The following is a 26,136-nucleotide window of genomic DNA, read 5'->3' as shown; positions in this document are numbered from 1 at the left end:
TCGACGGAGCCGCAGGGGGTGAGGTGGGCGAGTCTGAGCCTGGTCGGGGCCAAGGCGATCGAGGGGCAGCCGGCCGGGGTCCCGGGGCGCGGGCGGGGGGACGAGGGGCGGGGGCCGGCGGCTGCGAGGCGGCCTGCAGGGAGCAGCCGCGAGCCGGCCGGGCGCGCGGAGCCGGAGCCCCAGCCGGAGCGGGGCGGGGGAGGGAGGAGCCAGAGCGGCCGCCGCCTCTGCCGGAGGAGCCGCGGGGGCCGCCACACTCGCCCCCCGCCCCCCCGCGCTCACTCGCACTCACACCCCGGCGCTGGAGGCGGGCGGCCCGGGCCCCACCGGCCCCCCATGGACGCCCCCGGCACGGGGCGCTGAGACCCCCGCGTCGTTGCCCAACTCGGTTCCGCGCGCCAAGCCAAGGTAAGGAGGAGGGAGCGAGGGGGGCATTAATATGCAAATGCATCGCGATTGATTATGCAAAGCCGCGGGTCTCTGGCCAGCTCGTAGGCGGGCTGGGGGCGCCCAGGGGGTTCCCGCCGCCGACCTCTGCCTTTCCGGGCGCCCGGGTGACCCTGTCACAGCCCGAGAGCCAGCCGCTTACGCCCTGGGGAAGGGAGGTGCTGTTCAGTGGTCGGTGGGCCCCGGGGTTCGCCCGCGGAGATGGCGTCTGGGCCTCCCCTTCGAGGGCCCGCCCGGCCTCTGTCCGGCCGGTCTGCTGCGCATTCCCGGGCTGGGCCCCGCTGCCTGCCGAGGCTCCCCCGCCCGCCGCGCCGCGGTTTGTTTACGGTGTGCCAGAAGCCTGTCGTGTCCCCCCCCCAACCCCCCAGGCAAGGAGGCCGAATGGCCTTTGCAAAGCTGCCTCCAGCTTCGGAGGGCAATGTGGGTGCGGCAGGGTGGGGGGGCTTGCATGGGCTGGGGGAGAGAGAGTCCCCCTCCCCTCCCTGCCTTCCCAGTTGAGCATGGCTTTCTGGTTGCAACACTCCTAATTGCAAAAACGCGGCGGGTGGGGTGCGGTGGGGGGAATGTGAGCGTGTAGTAGTGGGGGTGTACTCGATGGTCCCTGGATGATTAGAATTGCTGGCCGGTGGTGGGGAAGAGAGGAAGGAATGGACTCATGTTTTGTATGTGTGCGCGTGTGCGTGTCGGGGTGTGTGTGTGTGTGTGTGTGTGTGTGTGTGTGCGCGCGCGTGCATGCTTCCCATGTTTCCCTCCCTTTGCAACGTGTCTCTGGTGCCCCTTTTCTGTCTAGGGCCCTCCCTTGTCCAGTGTGAAAGGAAGGCCTGGGAAGATGTCAAAAGCAATGGAGAGAGCCACCCATTTCAGGGACCGAAGGGGGGGCACACAGAAGGAAAGCCAGGGAGATGGGAGTCTGCCCCTGAATGCTGGCTCTGGACCCAGGAGGGGGAGGGGATGAAGGGGGCCATTGTCCAAGATGAAGGGGGAGGCAAAGGTGACATGCAGACACAGATATGCCCACACAGACAGCCACATGCACACCCAGGGACACCCAGGCAGATTCAAGGACAGGAGCTTCTGGACACACCCACATGGGGACAAGGGAAGAGGCAGGCTGCCGCTGCATGGTGGAGCTCAGAAGGGTTGGACACACCCACGGGAGACCGTGAGCAGAGAGAAGGCCTATGCACATACCCACGCACAGGGTCACAGGGAGATGCTGTCACACACAGGGGCAAGGAGGAGTCGCTGTCACTATTGCATGCGTGCATGCATGCATGTGTGCGCGTGTGCACACACAGCAATTGCCCACAACCACACAATTACAAAAGACCCTGTCACTCACAAGCACACACGCTCTCACATGTGCCCAATCATGTAGTCGTCATTGCTTGCCAGTTTGACAGTCACTCAGTCAAACAAAAAACATAGCTACACATCAATACATGTGTACACAACTTAGCAACAAGTATTTTCCTGGATTCTTCTGTGGAGCTGAGGTTCTGTAGACAATAAAACCTCTACTACCGAGAAAATCAAATTCATCTGTATGAAAAGACTTTTCTGCATAATGGTGCAAAGCATGCATTCCTGATAATATAGTCTCATTACTGTCGGTTGCCATACCACCCAGTTACTAGATGGCAAGCTCCTTGAGACATGGGAGAATCTCTAGAAGAGCCCTGGATCCCACCCAGAGCCTAGCACAGTGTGTGCTCTGTAAACACTTGTTAATTGATTGACTGTGGGAACTCCAGGCACAGGTGCACTCCTTTACACCTCGTCTCACAGGTGCAGGGGCCATGCCCGGGGCTCCGGTCTGCAGTCCCAGCTCCCACCTGGCAGTGTCCAGATAACCCCTGCAGAGAGACACATTGTAGCTGGGGCAGGGATGCGCTTAAAGGCACACAATCACAGACTCTTCCCTCTGGCTTCTTTCTATCTTCCAGGCTCAGCCACTGTGTAGCAATGGGCTCCCCCCCCCCCCTTTAGAGAGACAGAGAAACAAGAGCAAAGTGGGGGCAAGGGGGTTCCAGACGGCCGAGTCATGGGCCTGCAGCAGTGTCCAGTGACTTCTAGCAGCTGGGATTGTCCTGGTTGCTGGGGGAGGGGTGTCTGGGGAAGAGTTGGGAGTGGCTCTCTGGCTCTCTCTCATCCCTAGCCTATAAGCCAGTGGGGACCTAGCTGCCCCTGCTAGGGGTTATTTGGCTGGGCCTTTCCTGGGGACCCTTGGTTGTCCCCAGCTGCGTGCCTGCCCCCCACTGTGAATCTGCCCCCTTTCTCACCTCTGGTCCTCCTGTCCAAACTTGGAAGCTTTCCTTGGGAGGCCGTATGCTGGCGAGCGTCTGCGTGAGGGAGGTGTATTTTTGACTTGGAATTTCTCTCTAACTCTGTCTGTATTTCTGTTGCTGTCTTGGGGTGTCTGACTCTCTCCTTGTGTCCCTGCCAGTCTGTAGCTCTCTCTCTCTCTCTCTCTCTCTCTCTCTCTCTCTCTCTCTCTCTCTCTCTCTCTCTCTCTCTCTGTCTCTCTCTCTCTCTCGCCGATTCTGCCACGGCCTCTTTTCTCAGAGCTGACAGCAACATTCTTCATACTTTTCCAGTTGTTAATGCTCAAATTCGGGCCCTCTGGCCCGCCCAGCCTGCCTCTGGGGTCAGCAGGAGGTTGGGGTGGGGGGTGGGGGTGCTCCGCTGGCTCAGGACATCCTGCGCTTCCTTGATGCTGCAGCTGTGGCTGGCCAGCAAGTTTTGGGGGCTGGGAATGGGGAAAGGGAGGGGAGTAGGCTTTGCTGCCTGTGCTGACCCCTCAAGCTGGCAGGCCCAGCCAGGGAACACTAGTTCAGTGGGAACACTTTAGGTTCAGGCTGCAACTCTCTAAGGAGGCAGTGAGGAGGCTCCTCCCCTAACTGACCCAGGCGGGAAAACCATGCCCCCCCCCCACCTTGCACAGTGGCAGGAGTTGGCAGGACCCAGTTGAGTCCACATTAGGACTCATGATGGCCTTTCTTCACACCCCTGGCAGCTGAGACCTACCTCAGAGATGTCCCAACAGCTGTGTCTTCCTTGCCCAGCTTCAGGATTGGTTCTGAGGGTACAGCTGTGCCAATTTTAGGGGGTGCTAGAACCCACATGTGAGGACAGAAAGGGTAGCTCTTTCAAGGAGGGAATTTGAACAGGGACTACTGGCACAGGAGATCCAAAGCCTGGGGGGCGGGAGGGGAGGGGAGGGCACGACAAACATGCCTTGCTGTGCTCCCTCTAGCCTTGGTCTGCTTGGATGAGAACATATTAGTAACGATCCATCATAGAGTACTCATAGACTTCAACAGAAAGACAAACTGAGGTTTGTCACAGGGGATACATAGCCAGATGAAAGAACAGGGTATCCTTATTCTATCGAGTCATATTGCAGGTCTTAGGTTGTTATGGTTAAAAGCAGGCTTTTGTTGTTTGCTCTGGAGTTCAGCTGCCTAGGTTTGAATCCTAAATGCCTCCTGCTAGTTGTGTGACCTTGAGAAGACTTCAATTTCCTTCTTGCCTTATCTAGAAACTGGAGATGATGATATCTATCTCATCTAGCTTTGACATTTATAGTTGTTAAAATATATTAAATGCTTGGGAGGCTGAGGCAGGAGGATCAAGGCCAGTGTCATCCACATAGAGAGTTGGAGGCCAGCCTGAGCTATGTGAGACATTGCCTCAACCAGATAGACACATATACAATGCTTTAAAAGTGCCCAGTTCCGGGCTGGGGATTTAGCTCAGTGGTAGAGCACTTGCCTAGCAAGCGCAGGGCCCTGGGTTCGGTCCTCAGCTCTGGGGGGGGGGGGGGGGGGGAAGTGCCCAGTTCATAGTGAGATATAGTAAATATAGTAAATGGCACAAGCCTGGTCTCCTAGCAATGGCTGGAAAGCCTGAGGAAGGAAGATCAGGAGTTCAAAGCCAGCCTTGGACACATAGTGAGACCAGCTTAACTCCTCCCCCAAAATGCACCGAGTTCATGCCTGGAGACCCTAGGATGTCTGGTAGGAGTGTAGTAGAGATTTGGGTCTCCCAAACGTTACGGGAATGGGGATGGAAGTGAGTGGGGAACAATGTATGTCCACCCTCCTCACCATTCACACATAACATCTCTTGCTCACAAGTTTTTTGTTTGTTTGTTTGTTTCTAAGAAGAACTAAGAGCCCACAGCAGACCTCTCTGCCCCTCCTCTTCCGACCTCTCACCTTTTAATTTAAAAGGAGTCCTTGGCATCTCAGCCTGGGACACACCTCCTCAGCCCTATGGCACGTGCACGTGAATGCCTGGGTGTCACCACGTCTCTCTTGGGACAAGTCTGAGTGTTGGCAATGAGAGGGACAGAGAGAAAGAGAGAGAGAGAGCACGTGCATGAACAAAAGCAGGGTCATCTCCACAAGCCTAGGAGCCTGGAAAGGAGGGCCGTGCCCTTCCTCCTCCTTCACCCCAGCTACCTACCAGGACCTAGTCCTGCCTCACAGATGTCAGATTCCCCTGACACACAGTGCCCATTTAGTAAAAGGTGGTGGCAGGGAGGAAACGTGCTAAGGAAGGGCCAGCACATAGCACCTGGAGGTCCTGGGTCTGTCTTGGTGTCCCTTGCTTGGCCGGGACTCTTAAGAATCAGGATCCTCTTTCCCACAAGCCCCATTTATTCAGCCCCTGCTCTTCAAGGTGAAGTAAGGACAATGAATGGGTCGTGTCGGTTGGTGGAGGGACTTGGAGCCTTTGGTGTGAGAGACAGTCTCAATTCCAGTCTCATGGCTGCAGAGGTGCTTAGGGAACTTTGGAGCCTCTTGAGGGGAGGCAGGTGTGGTGTGTGGAAAGAATACTGGCTGGGAGTTGGGGACTGGGTTTTTGCCATTCACCAGTTGTATAACTCGGGGCCTGACTTTTTATTATATATTACCCACTTAGGGTAAGGGTGAAGAACATAATATTGGGCGTAGGGCGATGGCTCGGTAGGAGAATACTTGCATGTGTGAGGTTCTATGTTTGATCCCCAGCACTGCAAAAAAAAAAAAAAAGAAAAGAAAAGAAAAAGACAAGCCACTTAAGGCAAGATGGTAGCATGCTCAGTCTGTACTGCTGCCTGGCATGGTAAGCTGTTCCTGTGGCTTCCTCTCTCCTCCCCAGGCTGAGGATGCACGTGCCACCAGGAACCAGAGACAGTTCCGTCTCTCACCGAGACATCTGTGGCTCTCGTGCAGTGGCACACGTGTCGTGTTCTTTTGCCTGACAGGCAAGAGATGGGGTACCCAGTAGGGACCGCCTTGCCTTCCTGTTTGTTCAGAGGGGTCAGAAGTTCACAGGTAGACAGGGAGACAAAATGGATATTATTGTACCCGGAAATACTGCCCTGCTGCTTTGCTTTGGAGGTGGGCATTGACCTGAAGAGAGGGAGTTAGGGTTCACAGGTTAGCGCCAGAGCCACAGCCACACCCACTCAACAGTGGCAAAGAGTGGTGGTGGTTTGGACAAAGCGGCCACCCACGTTCTCTTCCTCCTCCTCCTCCTCCTCCTCCCCTTTCTCTTGTAAAGAAGAGATGGGCTCCTGGCTCTGAAGCCCTGGCTGCCCTGTTTCATTTTCTCTTTTACCGGGCATGGGGAGGAGGAGGGGACAAGCTTTGGTAACTATCAGCGTTTTCATACACATCCGTGAGTGGGTGTGTTGTGCATGCATCCATGTGAGAGTGTTTTGTGCATGTGTGGGCTGGGTAGGGCTCTGAATATCTCCTGGAACGGGTACTGGAGCCCTGTAGTTCTGCGCATGCGGGATGAATGTGTGAGTCTGCACGTGTCCATGTGTGTGCCTGAGACTCAGCTGCATTTGCTCTGTTCTCTCTCTCTCTCTCTCTCTCTCTCTCTCTCTCTCTCTCTCTCTCTCTCTCTCTCTCTCTCTCTCTCTCTCTCACACACACACACACACACACACACACACATTCAATCTCTCCAATTCCATTCTCTCCTTCCTTCCTTTTCTATTCTTCCCCTCCCTCTCTTCCCCTCTGTCTCCTCTCCAGCTCCAGGCCTCCCTCCCTCTGCCTCTGCCAGTTCTGACTGGGTGGGGGCTAGCTCTTGCCTCCCTGGGGTGCCTAGGAGAACATCCTGTCTTTCTCTCCCCTGCACCATTCCTTCCCTTCCCAGGTGATGCTTCCTGTAGCTGGCAAGCAACTCCTGCCTTAGAAAGAGGGAGTGCAGAGGGGGTACCCCCAAGCCTTGTGCCCATGATGCCATCTGGTGCCAGTGCCTTGGCCCCATGACATTCATGCCTCCAGCATTCAGCTGCCCCAGCTCCCAGCTCCAATTACCCCGTCGGCTGGGGGTGGGGTGGGGAGAATACACTATGCCCAGGTTTTTTGTTTTTTGTTTTCGAGCGGGGGTGGGGGGTGGGGGGTGGGGGGGGAACCTGCCTAATTCTTACTTTTTGGCGACTTAGATTTCTTGCTGGTTTTTCTGAAGGGAATTGGGAAAGGGGACCTGAAATTCTGTGAGGGATGGGTGGACAGCCATCCATCACTAAGTGTGGAGGCTGGGCATGACCAGGGAGGTGGTGACCCCTAGACCTAGCACCCTTGATGCTTTCTGGAGTTAGCCTGGACTAGGTGAAGGGCGAAGAAGAAGCAGGTGGGTAAGGCTATGGGGGAGTGGGTTGGGAACACAGTCTTTGATGTTAATACTGGGCATGTGGCCCAAGACAGGGCTACTGTTTATGTCTTTCTGTCTTTGACCTGCAGGGGGGGGATTTCCTGTTATAGTCTTTGTGGTGGTTGGAGGTGGGGGGGGCGGGCAGGGAGGATCCTTTGTTTAAGCAACCAGTCTCCCTGTAGTGCACATTCCCCCACCGAATTTCCCATTCCCTAGTTTTAAGGCCTACCATGGCTAGGAAATCTGACTTCTGGGTCACTGCTCTTAAGTTCCAGAGTGCTCAAGCAAGATCCCACCCAGAGGTGCTGCGCCTCTCGGTCCCCCACCCCCACACCTATAAACTGCACCTAAGTCTGTGTGTGTGTGTGTGTGTGTGTACTTCTCTGCCACATCACACCTGCCAAATAGTCCCTGCCTTCCCGCCTTCTCTCTTTCCTGGCACTGGGATAGCAGAGAATTGGGTGGGGCAATCCTGCCCAATCCACACCTGAGAACAGAACAGGGTATGGGTCTGGGGAAGGAGGGAGAAGCCCCAGTCCTGGGGGAGGCTTCTGTCCTGAAACATAGAGTATGTGTTGCCACCATAGGTCCTCAATGGCCATAGATGACCCCTACCTAGCCACTGTTGGGTCGGTGCTACTTGTGGGAACCCACGTTGGCACCGGGCACGCCTGCACACAGATGCCTGTTTGCCTGTGCATGCCCGTGTGTGTTTGGGCTACAGTGGCTGCCCTGGCCTCTCCACATTACCCTTGATGTTTCTCCATAGTGTGGAATCAGGACATCTATGCAGGATGACTGGGAGTTGGGGTGGGGGGACTCTTCCCCCCATCCTAGTAGCAAGCAGAGGGGAAGGGGAGAGGGAGGTGTGAACCTACCCACAGCACTATTAATAGCCCACATGCCAGGCCACCAAGAACCAGCTGTCACCGTGGAAACCATTTCGACTCCCCCTCCCCCAGCCTCCATGGGGTGGGACTTAGGCAGGGCAGAAGCACCCCCCCATCTTGCTTTGTTACTCCCCCTCTCCCTTTGTCTCTCTCTCATCTGCCTCTCCTCCCTTATCTGTCCTTCCCATCTCACCCCTTCCTCTCCCACCCTCTTTCCCATCGCTCCCTCCTTCCTTTCCCCCCACTTCCTTGACACCCCTTGCTTTGCCCACATCTCTACCTCACCTCTTTGTCCTTCCCTCTATATTTTTCTTTCCCTCTTTTCCCATCGTTCCCTTTACCTGTCTCTTCCTCCTTTTTTCTCCCCTCTTTACAGCTCCTCAGTGTGTGTGCATGTTCGTGTGTGTGTGTGTGTGTGTGTGTGTGTGTGTGTGTGTGTGTAAGGATGGCTAGGCTTTCCTCAAAGCATTTAAGGACAAAGTTCAGGGGCCCCAGAAAGGTAGAGCCATAGCCCAGTGCAGAGCCTCAGAAGCGTGCACACTACTTGCTACTAGATGGTTAGGGGCAGAGTCCCTGCCGGCAGCCTCAGGAGTCCTTTGGGCGTATCCCAGGGATCCACGGAACTGCAGAGTAGGACAGGCGGCAGTGGGAACCTGGCATGGTGCCCATGGATGCCGCATCGGCTTCTTGTCCCTGTCCCCCATTGCAGAATCACTTAAGCTTAATGAAATGCTTCCCCCTCTATGGGCAACTTGCCCATGCTGCCACCCAACAGCTCTTGTCTGACAAAGGAGGAGTGGGTGGCCAGGCCGTTGGACAGGTGGGTCTTTTAGTCCTGCTGTCCAAATGAGAGCCTGGACCCCATAGCTCCACCCTCTTTTGTCTCTTTGGGTCTGAGCCCCCTTCCCCGCCACAAAGGCTGTGCTAGGAAGGAGCTGGGGACTATTAAGCCAACTCCAGGAAGAGGGGAGAGAGGCTGCCCTTCAGGGTGGTTATCCTTGACGTAATACCCCTTCCCCACTGACCCTTTCCTGCCTGGAGCTGACATGGGCTCACATGGTTTGTGCCTTCCTGCATGCTGGGCCTCTGCCTGGGCTCTGTGTAGGCCCATATCATCCTTGGAGAGGTTTTCAGGTGTCCCCAGGGGTTCCAGACACTTGCTAGGCGCCAGACAAAAAATGCTCTAAGAAGTGAGGCTAGCACCTTGACCCTCTTCCACTGCCAGGGGATAACCGTAACTTGGGCCACACCACCTGGCACCAGGGCACATTCAGCTCAGCACAGAGGTAAGGCAGACAAGGACCATGCCCCTCCCGCTGTGGGCACGTGCAAGCCTTTGGCAGTGCCCAGACACATTTGGAGTTAAGGCTGGGCCAGGGAGGAGAGAGGGGAAATAAACAGGGTAGCTTAGATTGGCACTGCCCCACGTCTGCCTTGTAGCAACTGGTAGTGGTGGGATGCTGGGGGGAAGGGCACCTCCAGAGCTCTGGCCTGAGGCAGGAGCTTCCCATGCCACTGGCTCCTGCTGAGGTTCCCTGCCAGGCCCTGCCCACAGCTGCTAATACCCATTCCTACACACCCTGGCCTTCTTTGCCTGCCCCCAAGGCCTGTTCCCCAGGGCTGCCCCTCTCTGCTTGCCCACTCCTGGGTCTGCCTCCTCCCTTCCCTGGGGGCGCTTGGGCCTCCGGCTGGCGAGTGGATTTTTCCAGCTTCTGTAAACAAGTGATGGCAGTGTGCCAGGCGGGCAGGAGACAGGCGGGGGCAACACCGCAGCCAGGGTGTGCCAAGCACCGAGGCCTAGTCGGGTGGTGGTGGGGGGACGGGGGACGGGGGGGGGACGGGGAGGGAGACACCCAGACCCAAAGAGAGAGAGAAAGAAAGAGAAAGAGAGATTCAGACCGACAGACAGACAGACAGACTGACTGAAGCCTTGCTGGGCACAGCCAGCAGTGGGGACAGAATGGTCTCTATTGTCCAGCACCCATCGTGCTCCTCACTGTTGCCCCCCTGTTCTAGCTAAGACAGTGCCCAGCCCTGGGCATCCCCACCCACTTCTCCTCCTCCCCCACCTCCACCCCTTAGGGCTGGCTATGCCATTATAAATTTATAACAGGAATTTCTCCACAAGCCAAGAAAAACTTGACCTACTTTCTTGATGGCTCCCTGGGCTAAGTCTCCCCACTCACTGCCCCCCCAGACTCCTGTCCAGCCCCCAGTGCCCAGTCCTGGCCTGGGGGTGTCAGAGACAGACTGAGCCCCTTTTCTGTGTAATTCCTATTTTTCCCACCCCAGGGGCTTGCATGAGTCCAGAGGCCCTGTCCTGTTGCCCTGCCCCTGCCCAATGCCCTGCTTTATCTCTGCCCCCTCCTCTCACCCTGACTCCTTATCAGCTCATGGGGGTGGAGCAGGGGGCCTAAGCAAGGTCTCTGCTGCAGCAGCCACGTGATGGAGTCGTATGTGGGGAGCTGCACCCTTTGCCCCTCCCATATGCCCACACCTGCTTGTGCATGCAGCCAGGACACCGTAGGCCTGCAGCCAGGGTCACAGTGGGCAGCTCAGAGGAACTGGAGGTGGAAGTCTGGTCTAGCACTCTTTTTCCTCCAAGTAGCAGAATAAGGCCAGCACTAGAGCCAGGCTGTGACGCTGTAACCCCTGAGCTACCAGCTTCCTAGCTGCATGAGCTTGAGGGACTCACCAAGCTTTCTGAGACTTGGTTTCCCCACCCAGAAAGTTCATTCTATTTTATTTTATTTTTTAATGTTATGCTCTTTTGTTTTTTATATAGAGTTCACTGTATAGCCCAGGCTTTCCTTAGATTTGTGACAATCCTCCTGCCTCAGCCTCCTGAGTACTTGAACTATAGGCATACATCATCAATACATCTGGGAAACTTTTTTTTTTCTTTTTTTTTTTTTTTTAGGACAGGGTCTCTAGCACAGACTGGTGTTAAACTCACTCTGTGACTGAGGATAACCTTGAACTTCTTCTTTTTTTTTTTTTGAGACAGAATTTTTCTATGTGTAGCCCTGGCTATCCTGGAACTTCCTGAAACTCACTCTGTAGACCAGGCTGGCCTCTCAGACTCACAAAGATTCACCTGCCTCTGCCTCTTGAGTGCTAGAATTAAAGGCATGTGCCACCACCACCTAGCCAACCTTGAATGTCTAATTCTCCTGCCTCTAGCTCCCAAGTGCTGGGATGACACACACGCCAGCCTCTTCCATCTGCAAAGTTCTCGAGCCCCCTTCAGAATGAGCATCCTATCTGTTCAGTGGACATCAACACATGTTCGCTTCCTTCCTTTTCCCGCCCTGATGGATGGCAGCCAGTCAGCTAAATCAGCTAATTCTCGTCCTTACACTGGACACTGGGGTTTGGGACTTGGTGTGAGGGATTTAGAAACCCTTAAAGGGGCCAGGCATGGTAGGGCATACCCTTACTCCCAGCAGTCCAGAAGCAGAGGCAGATGGATTTCTGCAAGTTCTAAGACGGCCTGGTGTACATAGTGAGTTCTGGTCTCAGAAAAAGAAAAAGAATGTCCTCGAGGGGCAAGAGTTGGAGTTTCGCTAATGCACTGGAAGCAGAGAGAGTCCATTCTCCTTTGTTTTTGTTGTCTCTCTCTCCTTTAAGAGTGGGCTAGGGCTGGGCAGTGGTGGCACACACCTTTAATCCCAGCACTCGGGAGGCAGAGCCAGGTGGATCTCTGTGAGTTCGAGGCCAGCCTAGTACACAGAGTGAGATCCAGGACAGGCACCAAAGCTACACAGAGAAACCCTGTCTGGGGGGGGGGGGGGAGTGGGCTAGGAACATAAGCCAGCGGTAGAGTACTGGCTCAGCATACACAAGGCCCTGGGACATTCATAATCCCTATATGCTATCCTTCTGCCCCACCCTGCCTTTGTGGGGGACCCCAGCCCCATGCCTGTGCTTCAGACTGCTTATCTCTGATCCCCTCTTGCCTTATAACACTGATAAATCCTAAAAAAAAAAAAAAAAAAAAAAAATCTTGGGTAAAGGGTGGTAACAATAGCTAATATTTAATAGGCGCTCATAAAAGGCCAGGCGTCTGTTTGAATGTGAGCATTGAGACTAGTTACCTGCTGCGTAGATGACCTCATTCTTCCCCCTCACCCCTCCCTGTGTCTGGGGCCTGTGTTTAGCTCTCCAACTGTACCTGTGACAGAAGGTTATTCTGGTCCTATTCCTGTACCTTCCCGCCATGCCCACTGCCATTTTGCTACAGGCCCCAGGAAGCTACTAAATATTTCCACTAACTCTTGCTCACTGACCCACCCCTGTGGCACCTTCTTACCCCTGCCTCTCTCTTCTCTCCACAGATATCTCCCGACAGGACACGCCTCTGAAGACCTCCCAGCCCCTAACCCAGTGCCATTCACCAACCCAGCTTGCCCCTAGCTCTCCCACCTGCCGCTCCCTGGCCCCTCCCACCACCCGCCCTCACCCCTTTGGGGCGCAGGGCATGGTGTGAAAGGCTGAGTACTGAGACGGGTACCATGGGTGCTGTGCCCTAGGGCCTGGGTGGTGGGGGGTGGGTGGCCTGTGGGCGTGGGGGGGGGCAGTGTGCCCACCCCAGTCTCTTGGCGTGCTGGAGGGCATCCTGGATGGAATTGAAGTGAATGGAACAGAAGCCAAGCAAGGTGGAGTGTGGGTCGGACCCAGAGGAGAACAGGTAATGAATGGGTCTAGCAAGCCTGGTAGTGCCTACTCATAGCAACAGACATGGATAGCTCTCTGGGCTTAAGAGAGCTGGTCTCTTTTAAGTACCCCTGAAGATGGACATGAAGCCAGCAGGCCAGGGGCTGAGGGCATGTTTCTATGTCTCAGAGAATTAGGCACTAAGCTTGAGAGATGCTTACTTTGAAGGGGAAAGTGATAGGAAACAGAGTCATCACAGGCAACAGACATGTGGCCCCTTCCTTGGCAGTGCTGGGCAGTCTCAAATGTCCCCATTGTCCCCTCTCCCAGTGTTCCCTTCACTTGAGCGTGTGTGATCCCAGTGGCCTTACCGTTTTCTTCTTCTTCCAATCCATTCACCATCTGACCACCTGACCACAAACAAGCATGCTCGTCCACAAGCTGTGGTGCATATAACATAACATTTCCGGGTACAGGCACCAACAACTGTCGGTCGGAGCCCACACTTCTTTTTGGAATCTATTGGAAACCCCACACACTCTCCGTTGTTCATGGTCAAAGGCGGGCACTGCGATGGTGCTCCTCCCAGGAAGTGGAAGTATGCATCAACTATGAAGGTTTTACTTAGACATGGATGAGGCGTCACCCTGTACGCACAACTAGGGAGGGGCCGCCTCTCATCTGCCTGCCCTCGATCAGTTCAGAGGGTCCCTGCCTTCTCGGGCCGCTCCAAGTGGCACAGAGCTCTGTCCCATTTGGCATGGTGTCCCAGGAGCTGGGTACAGCCTGTGCCTATGGCCAGGGCAATAGTGGGGGTGGGGTGCTCTGGGGAGCAGTGTAGCTGGCTGTTGTCTAGGAGATCAGGTCCTGAGCCAGAAGGCCGGAAGTTTGGCCAGGCAAAGCCCTTGTGTTCAAGACTGGTTCTTTGGAGGGGCAGAAATAGTGGATGGAGTTTGTGATCGTGTCGGTAGGGCACTGGGTAAGCCCCTTCCCCCAAAGTCCCATGCTTAGACTCTGAGACAGACTGCCACCATGTAGCTATCCCTTGCATCTCCAGTATTTCCCTGCCAAGGCTTCTGGGGGAGCCTGCTCTAAGGTCTTGGATAGAGGTAGAAATGTATAAAGGTTCCTAGTCCCTCGGAATTGAGACACCTCTTCTCCTCCCCCTCCCCTCCCCCATGCATATGCACCACCTTGTGGCTGTGTGTGGAACTGCACCCAGAGGCTCTGAGCCTGGTGATATCCGAAGCTGTCTGTTCAGCTGGGACCTAGGTGGCCTGAGTTCGCCTGCACTCGCACACTCACACACACACAGAAGGCTGGAGGCAAGCCTGACCTTCCAGCCTTGTAGAAACCAGACAGGGGTAATCCCCAGGGTGTGTGAAGCACAAGGCTGTCTGTGACCGTGACCCTGTCCAAGGTCACTGTGTCAGTGTGTTGGGAGCTGCACCAGGCTGTAGGAGGAGGGGCTCTGCAACATGTCACACACAGGGTGGGTGTGGAAGGTTATACAATCCTTGCATGCGTAGAGGCTTATGTAACCTGCGTGTGCTGAGGTTACGTAACACATATGTGGAAAACCTGGCAACATATATGTGCTGTGGCTGACAGTTGCTAATAATACCTTGCATGGAGCAGCTCAGAGTCCTTTTCCTGGCCGGTTCCAGTGCTTGGTGTCACAGTGCCCAAATGGCACCTTAAGTTTCCGATTTGTTATTTGGAGGCCATGAACAGGGTGACCCTAATAGTTTCAGTCCGCATGGGTTATTTAGCATGTGTGCATGACCTAGAAATTAAGCAACATGTTCACATGGGAGGGAGGATGGCACTAATGGGTGCCTGCCCAGGGGGTTCTATAACACATGGACACATCCTAGAAGTCGTTTAATACATTTGAGAATGCCCTGAAGATTGCACGAATTTGTAGATCCTAAAGCTTATTACCATACTTGGGTTTATACTGAAGGCTGCATAGTTATTCACATGCGTAGGTGTCATATTGCATATATATATATATATATATATATATATATATACACACACACACACACACATATTCTAAAGGTTACATAGCTTTAAGAATATTCCAAGGAGCATTTCAGCTCCTTTTGGCATACACTGAAGGCTTAACTATGTGAATGTTCTATAGATTGTGGGTGAAATGTATATGTGTGTGTGTGTGTGTGTGTGTGTGTGTGTGTGTGTGTGTGTGTGGTGGGGGACTTTGGAACACTGCTTACGTGTGAGACATGTATGCATTTTGGAGTCTCATAGCAATCCTTGTCTGTGTGAATGTGTTGGGGCCCTAAACATGGTTTTGGTCCCAAGTAAGCCCCTTATCTCTCCCATGCAGCTACCAGATAGATAGACCCTTTTCAGCTGTCAGCTGATGTAGGGGTGGGAGGTGGACTAGGGACCTAAGACGGAGGGGGGAGCCAGGCGTGGGGGGGAGCCAGGCATGGGGGGGGAGCCAGGCGTGGGGGTTCGGGAAGCCTCTTAGGTGAGAAGGGGCTGGCCAGAGGCTGCTCTGTGATTCTTCCCACTTTGCCCCCTGCAGTACCAGGTCACCAGATGGAAAGCGAAAAAGAAAGAACGGCCAATGTTCCCTGAAAACCAGCATGTCAGGTGAGCCTAGCTCCGCATGCATGCCCCTCTCCCTACCTCGCCCCTCCAGAGCACACTTGGCTCCTCCAAGGCTGGGCCTGGAGCTCCTATGTCTCTAGAGGGAACAGCCTACAGCACATGGGTGGGATCTGCATGGGGGTGAGACTGGTGACTTATCTTGGCCTTTAAGGAGGAATTAGGTCAGGAAGGGCCTCTTTCACCCTCCCAGAACCTCCTCATTGAAGGATCCACCAGCCTCAGGGTGTCTGTTCTCCTAAGGTGGGGTGTTTCTTCTCCCAATTCCCTGTGCTATTCTGTCACTTAGATGTAACATTAAAAAAAAAAAAAAAAAAACCCTAGCCAGGCCAAGTGTAATGGCACCTACCTGCAGTTATAGCCCTTTAGGATACTGACATAGAAGGATCACTTGAACCCAGGGTTCAAGACCAGCCTGGGCAACATAGTAAGACCCAGCCTTAAGAATAAATAAAGACCTGGAAGGAGGGGGTGGGGGAGGGCCACTGAATGGGCAGTCGGAAGAATGAAGGGTCCATGTATTTGAAGGGAAAAGGGTGGGCAGTCCCCTCACCCCCTCTACGCGTCCCAGGACTTCTTTCTACTTTGAGATAAAGAACCTTTCAGTGAGGCTGAGCTAGGAGAAGAATGGGAAAGGCAGCGTTGGGTGGGCACCATCTAGGAGCTCCTCTGCCGGGCTCCACACCATGCCCACTGCCTCCACCCTTTCCCCCTTCCCAGGGTATATCCCTAGTTACCTGGACAAAGACGAGCAGTGTGTCGTGTGTGGGGACAAGGCAACCGGTTATCACTACCGCTGTATCACTTGTGAGGGCTGCAAGGTATGGACGAGCCGTCTCCTGTCCCTTCCCCAGAGCCTGAACCCCTTTGAATCTCCATACCTGGCATGACAGTCAGTCTCTGTAAACGTGTGACCTAAAGCCTGCCTGTTATGTCATTTTCTTCTCATTTATTCATTTGTTTGTTCATAATCCTCTCACATGCCATTTGCCTGACCTCTCTGAGCCTCAGTTTCTTCATTTATAAAATGGGAGAAATTATGCTACCTTTATTATAGAGTTAATAAGCAGATTAAACTAGATCATTTACCTGGCGCTACTTTAAATAACTGCAGAGGGGTGGAAAAAAGAGTATGGCAGATGTAAGAATTAGGACTGTGATAGCCTTTAAACTAACGCCAAGCACATACAAACATTTAGTAAAGGCCAGGCATCATCCATCCTTGCAGTGTGTTAGGAATAAGGGGTGAAAAGCCAAGAGTGGTAGAGCACACCTGTAATTCCAGCACTTGGGAAACTGAGGCATGAAGATCATGAGTTCATGGCCACCCTGGGAGATATATATATTAAGTTCTAGGCCAGCCTCAGCTACATAGGAAGACCCTGTCTCAAAAAAAGAATTTGTTGCACAGTAGTGCATGCTCATAACCCCAGGGCCCTGGAGGCACAGGCTACCTGATGCCTATGAGTTGAAGCCAACCTGATCTACCTAGTGAATACCAGACCAGCCAGGGCTACACAGTGAGACCCTGTGTCAAAAAAACAAAAAGCATGAGGGATACAGTATGTGTCCTACCTACCTTCAAGCTACTTGCAGTCTACCCAAGAAGCAATCTGCAAACAGGAATCAGTGTCTTTCAAAATCTGGCTCATAGAGGTTTGGCGAGATGGCCCTGTGGGAAAAGCGCTTTGCCGCACAAGCCTGAGGGTGTGAGTTCAGATCCCCAGCTCCCACATAAAAAGCCAGGGATGGCCGCATATCTGTCTGTACTCCAGAACTGTGAGGCAAAGACAGGGAGATCTTTGGGGCCTGCTGGCTAGCCAGTCTAGCTGGTCAGTAAACTCCATAGTGAGACCCTGTGTCAAATACAACATGAGACCAAAAGGGTGAGGAGTGATTGAAGAGCACACTAGATGTTGACCTCTGTCCACCACACGTGTACACACACACACACACACACACACACACACACACACACACACACACACATTACGGAGGCGGGGGTGCAGTATGATTCCCGGGTGACCTACAACACTAGCTGTAATGCAGATTCCCAGGCTACGTATGCCTCCTACTTAGTCCAAACCTTGTTGTGGTGGATTCCAGGAATCTGCTTTTAACAAGTGCCCCAGGTGATCCCAATGTACCTGAAGAGGTGAGAGCCCATGCTGAAGGGTCATGATGGGAACATAGAAGAAAAGATGACCAAACATTCTTTCCAGCAGAGGGTCAAAGGCCACAGACTTGGAAAAGCCTGTTAAATTCAACCAGTTTCAACCTGTATGGCTTTTCCAGGACCACCACCTCCTGCAAATGCGGGTCTTTCCAGAAAGAGATCATTTAGAAGTAAGTGAGACCAGGCATGGTGGTCTCATGCCTACAGTCCCATATTCAGAAGACAGAAGTAAAAGAGTCAAGTTCAAGGTCATCCTTAGCCAAATAGTGAGTTTGAGGCTAGCCTGGGCTGCATAAGACCCTCTCTCAAGCTGGGTGGTGGTGGTGGTGGTGGTGGTTCACGCCTTTAATCCCAGTACTCAGGAGGCAGGGGCAGGTGGATCTCTGAGTTCGAGGCCAACCTGGTCTACAGAGTGAGTTCCAGGATAGCAAGAGCTACACAGAGAAACCCTGTCTTGAAAAACCAAACAAAACAAGACCCTCTCTCAAACTAACACGCAAAGGTATACATACACAGTGCAGAAGCTTGAGGTTTCTCTCTCTTACTGTCAGCCAAACCAAAACCAGTTGAGATTCCACGTTTCAAAGCAGTGTTCCTGGAAATAATAGTAGCAACAAAGCCAAGAGCAAGGGTCCTCAGCTCCAAGGACGTCTGAGTCGCAGGGGAACATCCCCCAAAGACAGAGGTGCCCTGTCTCCACTTCTAGAGTTTGGTTTTGTAGGTCTAGAATGAGGCCCAGGAGTCTGTATCTTGGTGCGGTAATTTTAATTCACTCTAGGTCTGGACTCTCAGACCCTAGTGTCTTCTAGAGAAGGCCCAGTTCTGGCTTCGAGGTTAAAAGTAACATGCATGAAAGGCACATGCCAAGTGCACATCACATAGTGAGTTCATCGGGAATCAACACTTCATGTTGCTATCATCCCGATTCTTCAGGTTTTCCCTTTAAAACAAAGACTAAAGCAATAAGTTTTTAAAAATTTACAAGCTATTCATGTTCACACTCAGTGCATGTTCTCGAATATTGACCTCCCTATTTTATAAATCCTTTTTTTTTTTTTTTTTTGGTTTTTCGAGACAGGGTTTCTCTGTGTAGCTTTGCACCTTTCCTGGAACTCACTTGGTAGCCCAGGCTGGCCTCGAACTCACAGAGATCCGCCTGGCTCTGCCTCCCGAGTGCTGGGATTAAAGGCGTGCGCCACCACCGCCCGGCCCTATTTTATAAATCCTGTCTGCACAGATAATAGGCAAAATATTGTATATGGGAATGCTTTGGGGGTCAGCGTTGCTTTTAGAGTCATTTAGCAAGCCAGGCAAGATTGGACTTTCTAGGGCTGGCAATGGAACTCTTTTGGTTGAGTGCTTGCTTAGTATGCAGAAACCCTGGGTTCCATCCTAGCACCACAGAAACCAGCTGTGATGGCACATGCCTGTAATCCTAGCACTCCCGAGGCCAGAAGTTCAAGGTCATGCTTGGCTACATAGTGAGTTTGAGACCAGCCTAGGCTACATGAGACTCTGTCTTAAAAACTATTTAAAGTAGATTTCCAAGGCCCTTAGAGCACACACACCAGCCCAAGGCCCAGTGCTGCCAACGACACTCACTGTTCTGCCACCACAGACACCCCTCATCCCTCGGCAGCCTGGTGGTAAGGGCATGTGTTTCTCAGATCCTTTGGCTGGGTAGAGTCCAGCAATCCTGGGCCTACAGTGACATGTGGGTACCAGGTGACACTTGCTCCCCTTGCCCCGCCCCTACTTGGTGAACTCTCTGGTTGGCTCAGGAGAGGAAGTTGTAAGGGTGAAAACCTGCTCCCTGTGCCCCCGACCCTAGGGCTTCTTCCGCCGCACAATCCAGAAGAACCTCCATCCCACCTATTCCTGCAAATATGACAGCTGCTGCGTCATTGACAAGATCACCCGGAATCAGTGCCAGCTGTGCCGCTTTAAGAAGTGCATCGCCGTGGGCATGGCCATGGACTGTAAGGGGCACCCATGGGGCAGTGGAGTCAGGCAACTGCTGTGGTGGGGCTGAGTGCCAGGGTAGCAGATTCCTTCCTGGGTCCCCTCAGGGCAGAGTGGTAGCCAATGCAGGTCAGGCTGATTGTAAAGTCTTGATCTCAGATTTGGGGGCCTGGTGCCCTCATCCCAAAGGAAATGGAATTCCTGGGTCGGCTTGATGCTTCTTGCCATTTGAGGACCTTAGGGAGGGAGTTGTTGAGTAAAAACTTGGGTGTTGTGTGTCCCCAACCTAGCAGGGTTCCTGTTCCCCAGGAAGGCACATCTAAATGAGGAGGGGCTCTTTCCTCAACTGTGGGTTAGGTAGCAGGGTCAGCTAGAACTCCTCTCAAACAGCTCAAACCAGAACATTATTCCTCGGGCCAGCCTGCCTAGAGTTGACTTGGTCCCAGTGATTAAACATGGTTCTTATTGTGCCACCCTATTACTAAGTGATTTGGGAAGTCACTTAACCCCTTGTACTAGGATGAGAAATTTCTGAGCATTGTGGGGGCGTTGCCAGGCAAAATGTCTTTTGTCTGTCAACAGTGGTTCTAGACGATTCGAAGCGGGTGGCCAAACGCAAGCTGATCGAGCAGAACCGGGAGCGGAGGCGAAAGGAAGAGATGATCCGATCGCTACAGCAGCGACCAGAGCCCACTCCTGAAGAGTGGGATCTGATCCACGTTGCCACGGAGGCCCACCGCAGCACCAATGCCCAGGGCAGCCATTGGAAGCAGAGGCGAAAATTCCTGGTAAGAAAGCATGCCCATTGAGAGCGCAAAGGCTTGCCTCCCCTGGAACCCTTCTTGATTTAACCCAACCCAAAGCTGGTGCTCTGTACCTGTATCCACATGCCTTTGCTTTCTGGAGCCTGTCTGTTCCATCCAATGGGATGCTCTGTGAGAACTGGGCCTTCTCTTCCTCTGAATTCCAAGGCAGTCCCCACAGCGACTGAGGACATAGTCAACATAACAGTATTTGGGGGCACCTGCAGGGATCCAGGTGTTGTGTTGAACCCTCACAGAACTGACTGCCAAGTGGGTGGTCAGATTGGAAGGAGATGGACCACTGGGGCCTGGCTCCCTGATAGAGTATGCCAGGGAATGGAAAATGCACTAGGAGAATTTCCCCAGTGCCAGGCAGATGTTTTTGTAATGGACTGGTCCTGTGACTCTGCTCGTCCTAATTAGTTGTGCTAGGCTTCTGTCTCTGAAGTGCTGGTGACTCTGCCTTCCATACAGACTTGTGGTAAGGGCTAAAAGGAGCTGTGTAGAACAGGTGGCCAGCCTACAGCTGAGTGTCATGTTTTCAGTCACTATGGCTGCGTTTTTAGTACAATTTATTAACTGCTATTCTCACTACTATCAATATTAGCAAATTTCAAATGCTCTCCCTGGGCTCTCCCAAAGTTGAAACCTTGGCTGGAATAGGGGGACTTTTTCCCCAAGCTGCCTTGGAGCTCCCCCTGGTGGGCAGGGAGTCTCAGTGAGTGGTTGAAAGGGGTCTGCAGCCCCAGCTGACCCTCAATCTCTCCCTCTAGCCGGATGACATTGGCCAGTCACCCATTGTCTCCATGCCAGATGGAGACAAGGTAGACCTAGAGGCCTTCAGTGAGTTTACCAAGATCATCACCCCGGCCATCACCCGTGTGGTGGACTTTGCCAAAAAACTGCCCATGTTCTCCGAGGTGAGTAGCAAATGGAACCTTGGGTCACTCCCCACTGGGTCACACAGCCTCACTGGGTATTCCTCCGATGTTCTCTAGACAGAGGGAGTGATTCTTGTAGACCAACAGATATTTAGCACATGAGTGTATACGCATGTGTGTACACACACACACACACACACACACACATGCACACACGGTCCTAGAGTGACCATTGTACCTCCAGGCAGCGTGACTCATCTCTTCATTCTGCGTAGCACTGACTGGAAATAGGCTGCTGCACTAGCTGTGGGACCTTGGCCAAGTTACCTAAGTGCCCTGTACTACAGTTTTTTGAAGAGGACTGGAAGAATGAGGGGACCTCACTCTTGGGCATAACTGTGAGGTTTAAGTGCAGTAGTGCATAGGTGGGCATGGCCCAGCAAAGAGAGTGGGGAGATCGTGGGGCATGGGGAGGATGTACTGAGTGGTCTGTGGTCCTACTGTTCCACAGCTGCCTTGCGAAGACCAGATCATCCTCCTGAAGGGGTGCTGCATGGAGATCATGTCCCTGCGGGCAGCTGTCCGCTATGACCCTGAGAGCGATACCCTGACGCTGAGTGGGGAGATGGCGGTGAAGCGGGAGCAGCTCAAGAATGGCGGCCTGGGTGTAGTCTCTGACGCCATCTTTGAACTGGGCAAGTCACTCTCTGCCTTTAACCTGGACGACACGGAAGTGGCCCTGCTTCAGGCTGTGCTGCTAATGTCAACAGGTATCTTGCCACATGTGGCTGAGAGGTCCCAGAAGCTCTCAGGGGCTCTAGCGTTTATCTCCACCCTAGGCTTCCTGCTTGCCCCCTTCCTTAGGTTCGTCTTTCATAGGCACTCTGCTTTCACTCCCCAGCTCCTTCTCTGTAACCCAGTCCATCCTCTGTCCCCTAGACCATGCTCTATTATTTTATTTTTTAATGAATTTTTCCCTCTCATGTTTGGTCTCCAGACTATTTATTGCCTTTGACCCCCAACCTTCTCTCTGTCTCTGTTCCTCCTCTGTCTCCAGCTTTCCTCTCTTAATGCCACCTCTCTGTTTCTCCTCCTTATGGATGGCTTCATAGCCCCTGGCTCTCCATGCATCTCCCCGACCCCAGTCACCTAGTCCTGCTAAGGAAGTTGCTCCTACCCATGTCCCTTGGTGCCTTTTTTTTTTTTTTTGCTTTTTTTGTTTGTTTTGGTTTTTTGAGACAGGGTTTTGTAGTCCTGGCTGTCTTGGAACTCCCTCCATGGACCAGGCTGGCCTCAAACTCACAGAGATCCGCCTGTGTCTGCCTCCTGAGCACTGGGATTAAAGGCGTGCACTACCACTACCCAGCCTCTCAGTGCTATTTTCTTCCCCTGGTCTCTCCTGGGCTCTCTGCCTCAGTGTCCCTCCATGCCCTCCCGAATGTTTTCTCCTGTGTTTTTCTCAGCCCTCAGCACTCATTCCCTCCTCCCTGCAGACCGCTCCGGCCTGCTGTGTGTGGACAAGATTGAGAAGAGTCAGGAGGCGTACCTGCTGGCCTTTGAGCACTACGTCAACCACCGCAAACACAACATTCCACACTTCTGGCCCAAGCTGCTGATGAAGGTGACTGACCTCCGCATGATCGGGGCCTGCCACGCCAGCCGCTTCCTCCACATGAAAGTCGAGTGCCCCACCGAACTCTTTCCCCCTCTCTTCCTGGAGGTCTTTGAGGATCAGGAAGTCTAAAGCCTCAGGCGGCCAGAGGGTGTGCGGAGCTGGTGGGGAGGAGCCTGGAGAGAAGGGACAGAGCTGGGGGCTGAGGGAGAACCCCCCCACCTCTTCTCTCCTTCCTCCCATCCTTGGATAGATGCAGCTCCCATATACCCCTGCACTGCCCAGTCCCCCTCAGAACCTCCAGCCCTCACACAGGGCAACAAATGAACTTGCTATGAAAGACAGTATGGGAGGCTGGGACCTAAGTCCTAGAGTTCCCGGGAACCCCCAACCTCTAAGAAAGTAGGGAAAGGGAGGAAGAACTAAGAGGGGCAAGCCATCCTGATTGTAGGGTCAGGAGGAATGAGGAATAGGGGCAGATGCCCTCACTCATCCCTATACACACAGGAGAGCCCTGCCAAGTTCCTTGGCCTAGATTCCCCTTCAGGCCACAGGTCTCTACTTCCCCAAAAACCTGGGTCCTGGCTGTAAAGGACAGCTTGGCTTGGCTTAGCTCCTCCCCTGGAGGCTAAAAATGGTAGTCATCCTAACTGCACTTTGGAAAGCAAATAAGGGGAGACTATAAATGAAGAAAACCTAGACAGACAAAAGACAAAACACAAAAAAACAAAAAAACAAAAAAAAACAAACAAAAAAAAGAGAGCGTTGAGAGAGAGAGAGAGAGAGAGATGATATTAAGTTATTAGCTGAGGCTGGTCCAAGGGGAAGGACCCCCCCCCCTCCCCACCCCCATGCACTTTGAGAACTGCCCTTCTGACCCCCAGAGAGAAATGCCCCCAGCGGACCTACAAGGGTAGGGCTGCTGGTTAGAGCTGTGAGCTAACACAACAGGGTCCTGGCGCCCCCCCTTGCCTTGCCCCTCCCCCCCGCCCCCCCCCGTGCCCCTTTGGCACCGCACCCCAGTACTTCCTCTGCTCTCTGCCACTCGTGCCCGCTGAGTTCCATCTACCTCTCACGCTGGATGCCAGCTGGCCCCTCACCAGCCTGCCCTGTTGCCCACACAGCTCCCCTTTCAAGTGCCCAGCCCCAGGGGCCTCCTGTTCCCCCTCCTCCTATACCTTGGCACCCACACACAGGAAAAACTGCGGCCCAGGCTCCTTCCCTCCTCGTATCCTGCAGTATTAGCTACAATCCAGATGCTGCTGCATGGGGGGCGGGGTGGACATGTGTGTCTCCCAGAACCTCCGCCCACCCCTGTGGGACTCCTGTTTCCTGTCTGTTTTCTGGGCTCCCTTGGCCCTCCTTACTGACTCCCACTTGATGCGCTAACCCAGACGTAGGGCAGGCTGGCATGCAGTGGGAGTGTTTCTATCAGTGGCACTTAGGGGCCCCGGGGAGGAGGCAGTTGGCACTCCTCCTGTTTTCTTTGACGCTCGCTCGCTCGCTCGCTCTTTAGGCCAGCCACCCCTCCGCCCCTGGGACCCTTCTCCCCTCTCCTTTTCTAATTCAGGGACTTTGGCTTGAGCCAGCTCCCACCCTCTGGTGAGGAGTGCTCTGTTGGTCTGCACTTGGGTGAGCTGCCCTCCCAGTCCTCCCTCCCCCTCCTCCCCCTCCTCCTCTTCCTCCCTTTGACTACAGCCCACTCCTCTGCAGAGAGGGAGGGAGGAGGCGGCCCTCCCCTGAGTGGGAGGGAAGGGAGGAGAGGGAGAAACAGAGCAGACCAGTGGCCCTGGCCTCAGGGCTGCATGTCGGCAGGGATGGATGGGTGGACATAGATGCCCCCCGGAAGCCATGGGGAATGGGGCAGGGGGGGCGGGGAGGGGTGCCAGGGCTTCCTGCGCTTTGCACTATTGGGGCAAAAATGTCTTAAGCGGTGGGGAACCTGCCACCCCACTCTGACCCTCAGCCTGCCACAGCCCCTCTACACACACACACACACACACACACACGCACGCACGCACGCACGCACGCACGCACGCACACACGCAGAGGAAGGCAATGCTTCACTGTCCCCAGGGCAGTGTCCTCCACCACTGTCCAGGTGTTCCCACTGGGCAGAGGGCCTGGAGGAGCATCTCCTGTCATCACCTGTGCGTGTGCCTGCCCCACCCCTTGGGGCCTCCGGGCCGCCTGTGCTCTCTTTTGTCTCTACCCTCTTTCTCTCTCCGGGGGTACTGATTTCCGTATTCCTCCAGTCCCATGGGTAAACCTTCTCATACCTTCCCCCGTGACCTGGGGGCCCAGTGGAGTTCCTGACCTTGCCTGCTGTCTCCCTCCTTCCCCTGGCTCCACGCCTCCCTGTCCATTCCCAATCTCCGCCGTGGGCATGGCCTCTTACAGGCACTTGGGAATCCCCTCCCCTCCCCCAAATCGTATGAGCTGTGAGCCCCTTCCCCTCAGCCCTCCCCCTCCCCCTCAGTGACGTGGAGTGTATGTGTGTGTTCCTGTGTGTGAATGTATGAGTGAGTACACGTTGTGGGAAGGAGCCAGAGAGACTCAGGAGTGCCACGCACCTGCTCTAGAGAGGCAGCTGTCCCAGTCCCTACTGTGGAAGTGGGGGACAGGGCCCTCTCCTGGGGGCCATTGGTGCTAATGGGGGGATGGACTTGGCATGGGTGCTTAGCATGCCTTCCCCCAGTGTTGGCCCGGGGCACTAGGGCAGGCCGGGTGGGGCAGCGGGTGCAGTATTGATGGGAGAATGGGTTGCTGGGAGAAGGTTGGGGGGGCCAGGCCAGGACAAGGGGGTGCCAGAGCCATGACCACTACCTGCCCCTACCACTGCCTCTCCATCTCAGTATTCCCCCCTCCCATCACTTATAACACACATACCTCATCCAGCCTCCTCCCTGCTCAGACTTGGGGAGGGTGGGGGAGGAGGAGCCCCTACCCCTTCCCCGGGTGGTGGGTCTGCAGGGCTGGGAGAGGGCAGGGCAGGGGGTGTGACATAGACACCGTCCATTAGGGGGAAATGTACTTCCTGCCCTAGGAACTCCTGGGTGGAGGAGGGGGGGGACACTACCCAGAGGCGCTACTGAATGTATGAGAAGCTGGTGCTGGGGTGGGGGGAGGGGGTTTATGGCTAGAAAACAGGGAAGGAGATAGGTCCCTTCCCCAGAGACGGGTGGGACCGGTAGGGGTGACTTGAGGGGCTCCTACTCCTGCCCCACAGTTGACAATCAGTATGTCTGTTATGTGCGATTTTTCACCCCATTGTGTTTTGGGTCAGGATTTTAAAGAAAGATATTTTTATGGTAATTGTTGCTCGTCTATTTTACTACATATTTATGTAATAAATATATGATGAAAATAACCCCCGTGGGCACCCCCCCTTTAGACTTGTGTGCTGTTT

General features: G+C 54.0%; 1 protein-coding gene across 1 annotated transcript; it reads left to right on the top strand.

The window, feature by feature from the left end:
- Window positions 1-212: 212 nt before the first annotated feature.
- Thra (thyroid hormone receptor alpha) lies at window positions 213-26,042 on the top strand. The gene is made up of 9 exons (XM_052755896.1): window positions 213-408; window positions 12,335-12,687; window positions 15,211-15,278; window positions 16,014-16,114; window positions 19,301-19,448; window positions 20,014-20,219; window positions 21,008-21,154; window positions 21,627-21,885; window positions 22,609-26,042. The coding sequence occupies exons 2-9, from the start codon at window positions 12,635-12,637 to the stop codon at window positions 22,857-22,859; spliced, it is 1,233 nt and encodes a 410-aa protein (XP_052611856.1). The 5' UTR covers window positions 213-408; window positions 12,335-12,634; the 3' UTR covers window positions 22,860-26,042.
- The last annotated feature ends 94 nt before the right edge of the window (window positions 26,043-26,136 follow it).

The sequence above is a fragment of the Peromyscus californicus genome, unplaced genomic scaffold (genome assembly GCF_007827085.1).
Source record: "Peromyscus californicus insignis strain IS unplaced genomic scaffold, ASM782708v3 Scaffold_3__1_contigs__length_106647218, whole genome shotgun sequence".
Lineage (NCBI taxonomy): Eukaryota > Metazoa > Chordata > Mammalia > Rodentia > Cricetidae > Peromyscus > Peromyscus californicus.
Note: the sequence above shows the minus strand (reverse complement) of the source record. Positions and strands in the feature narration are given on the sequence as shown.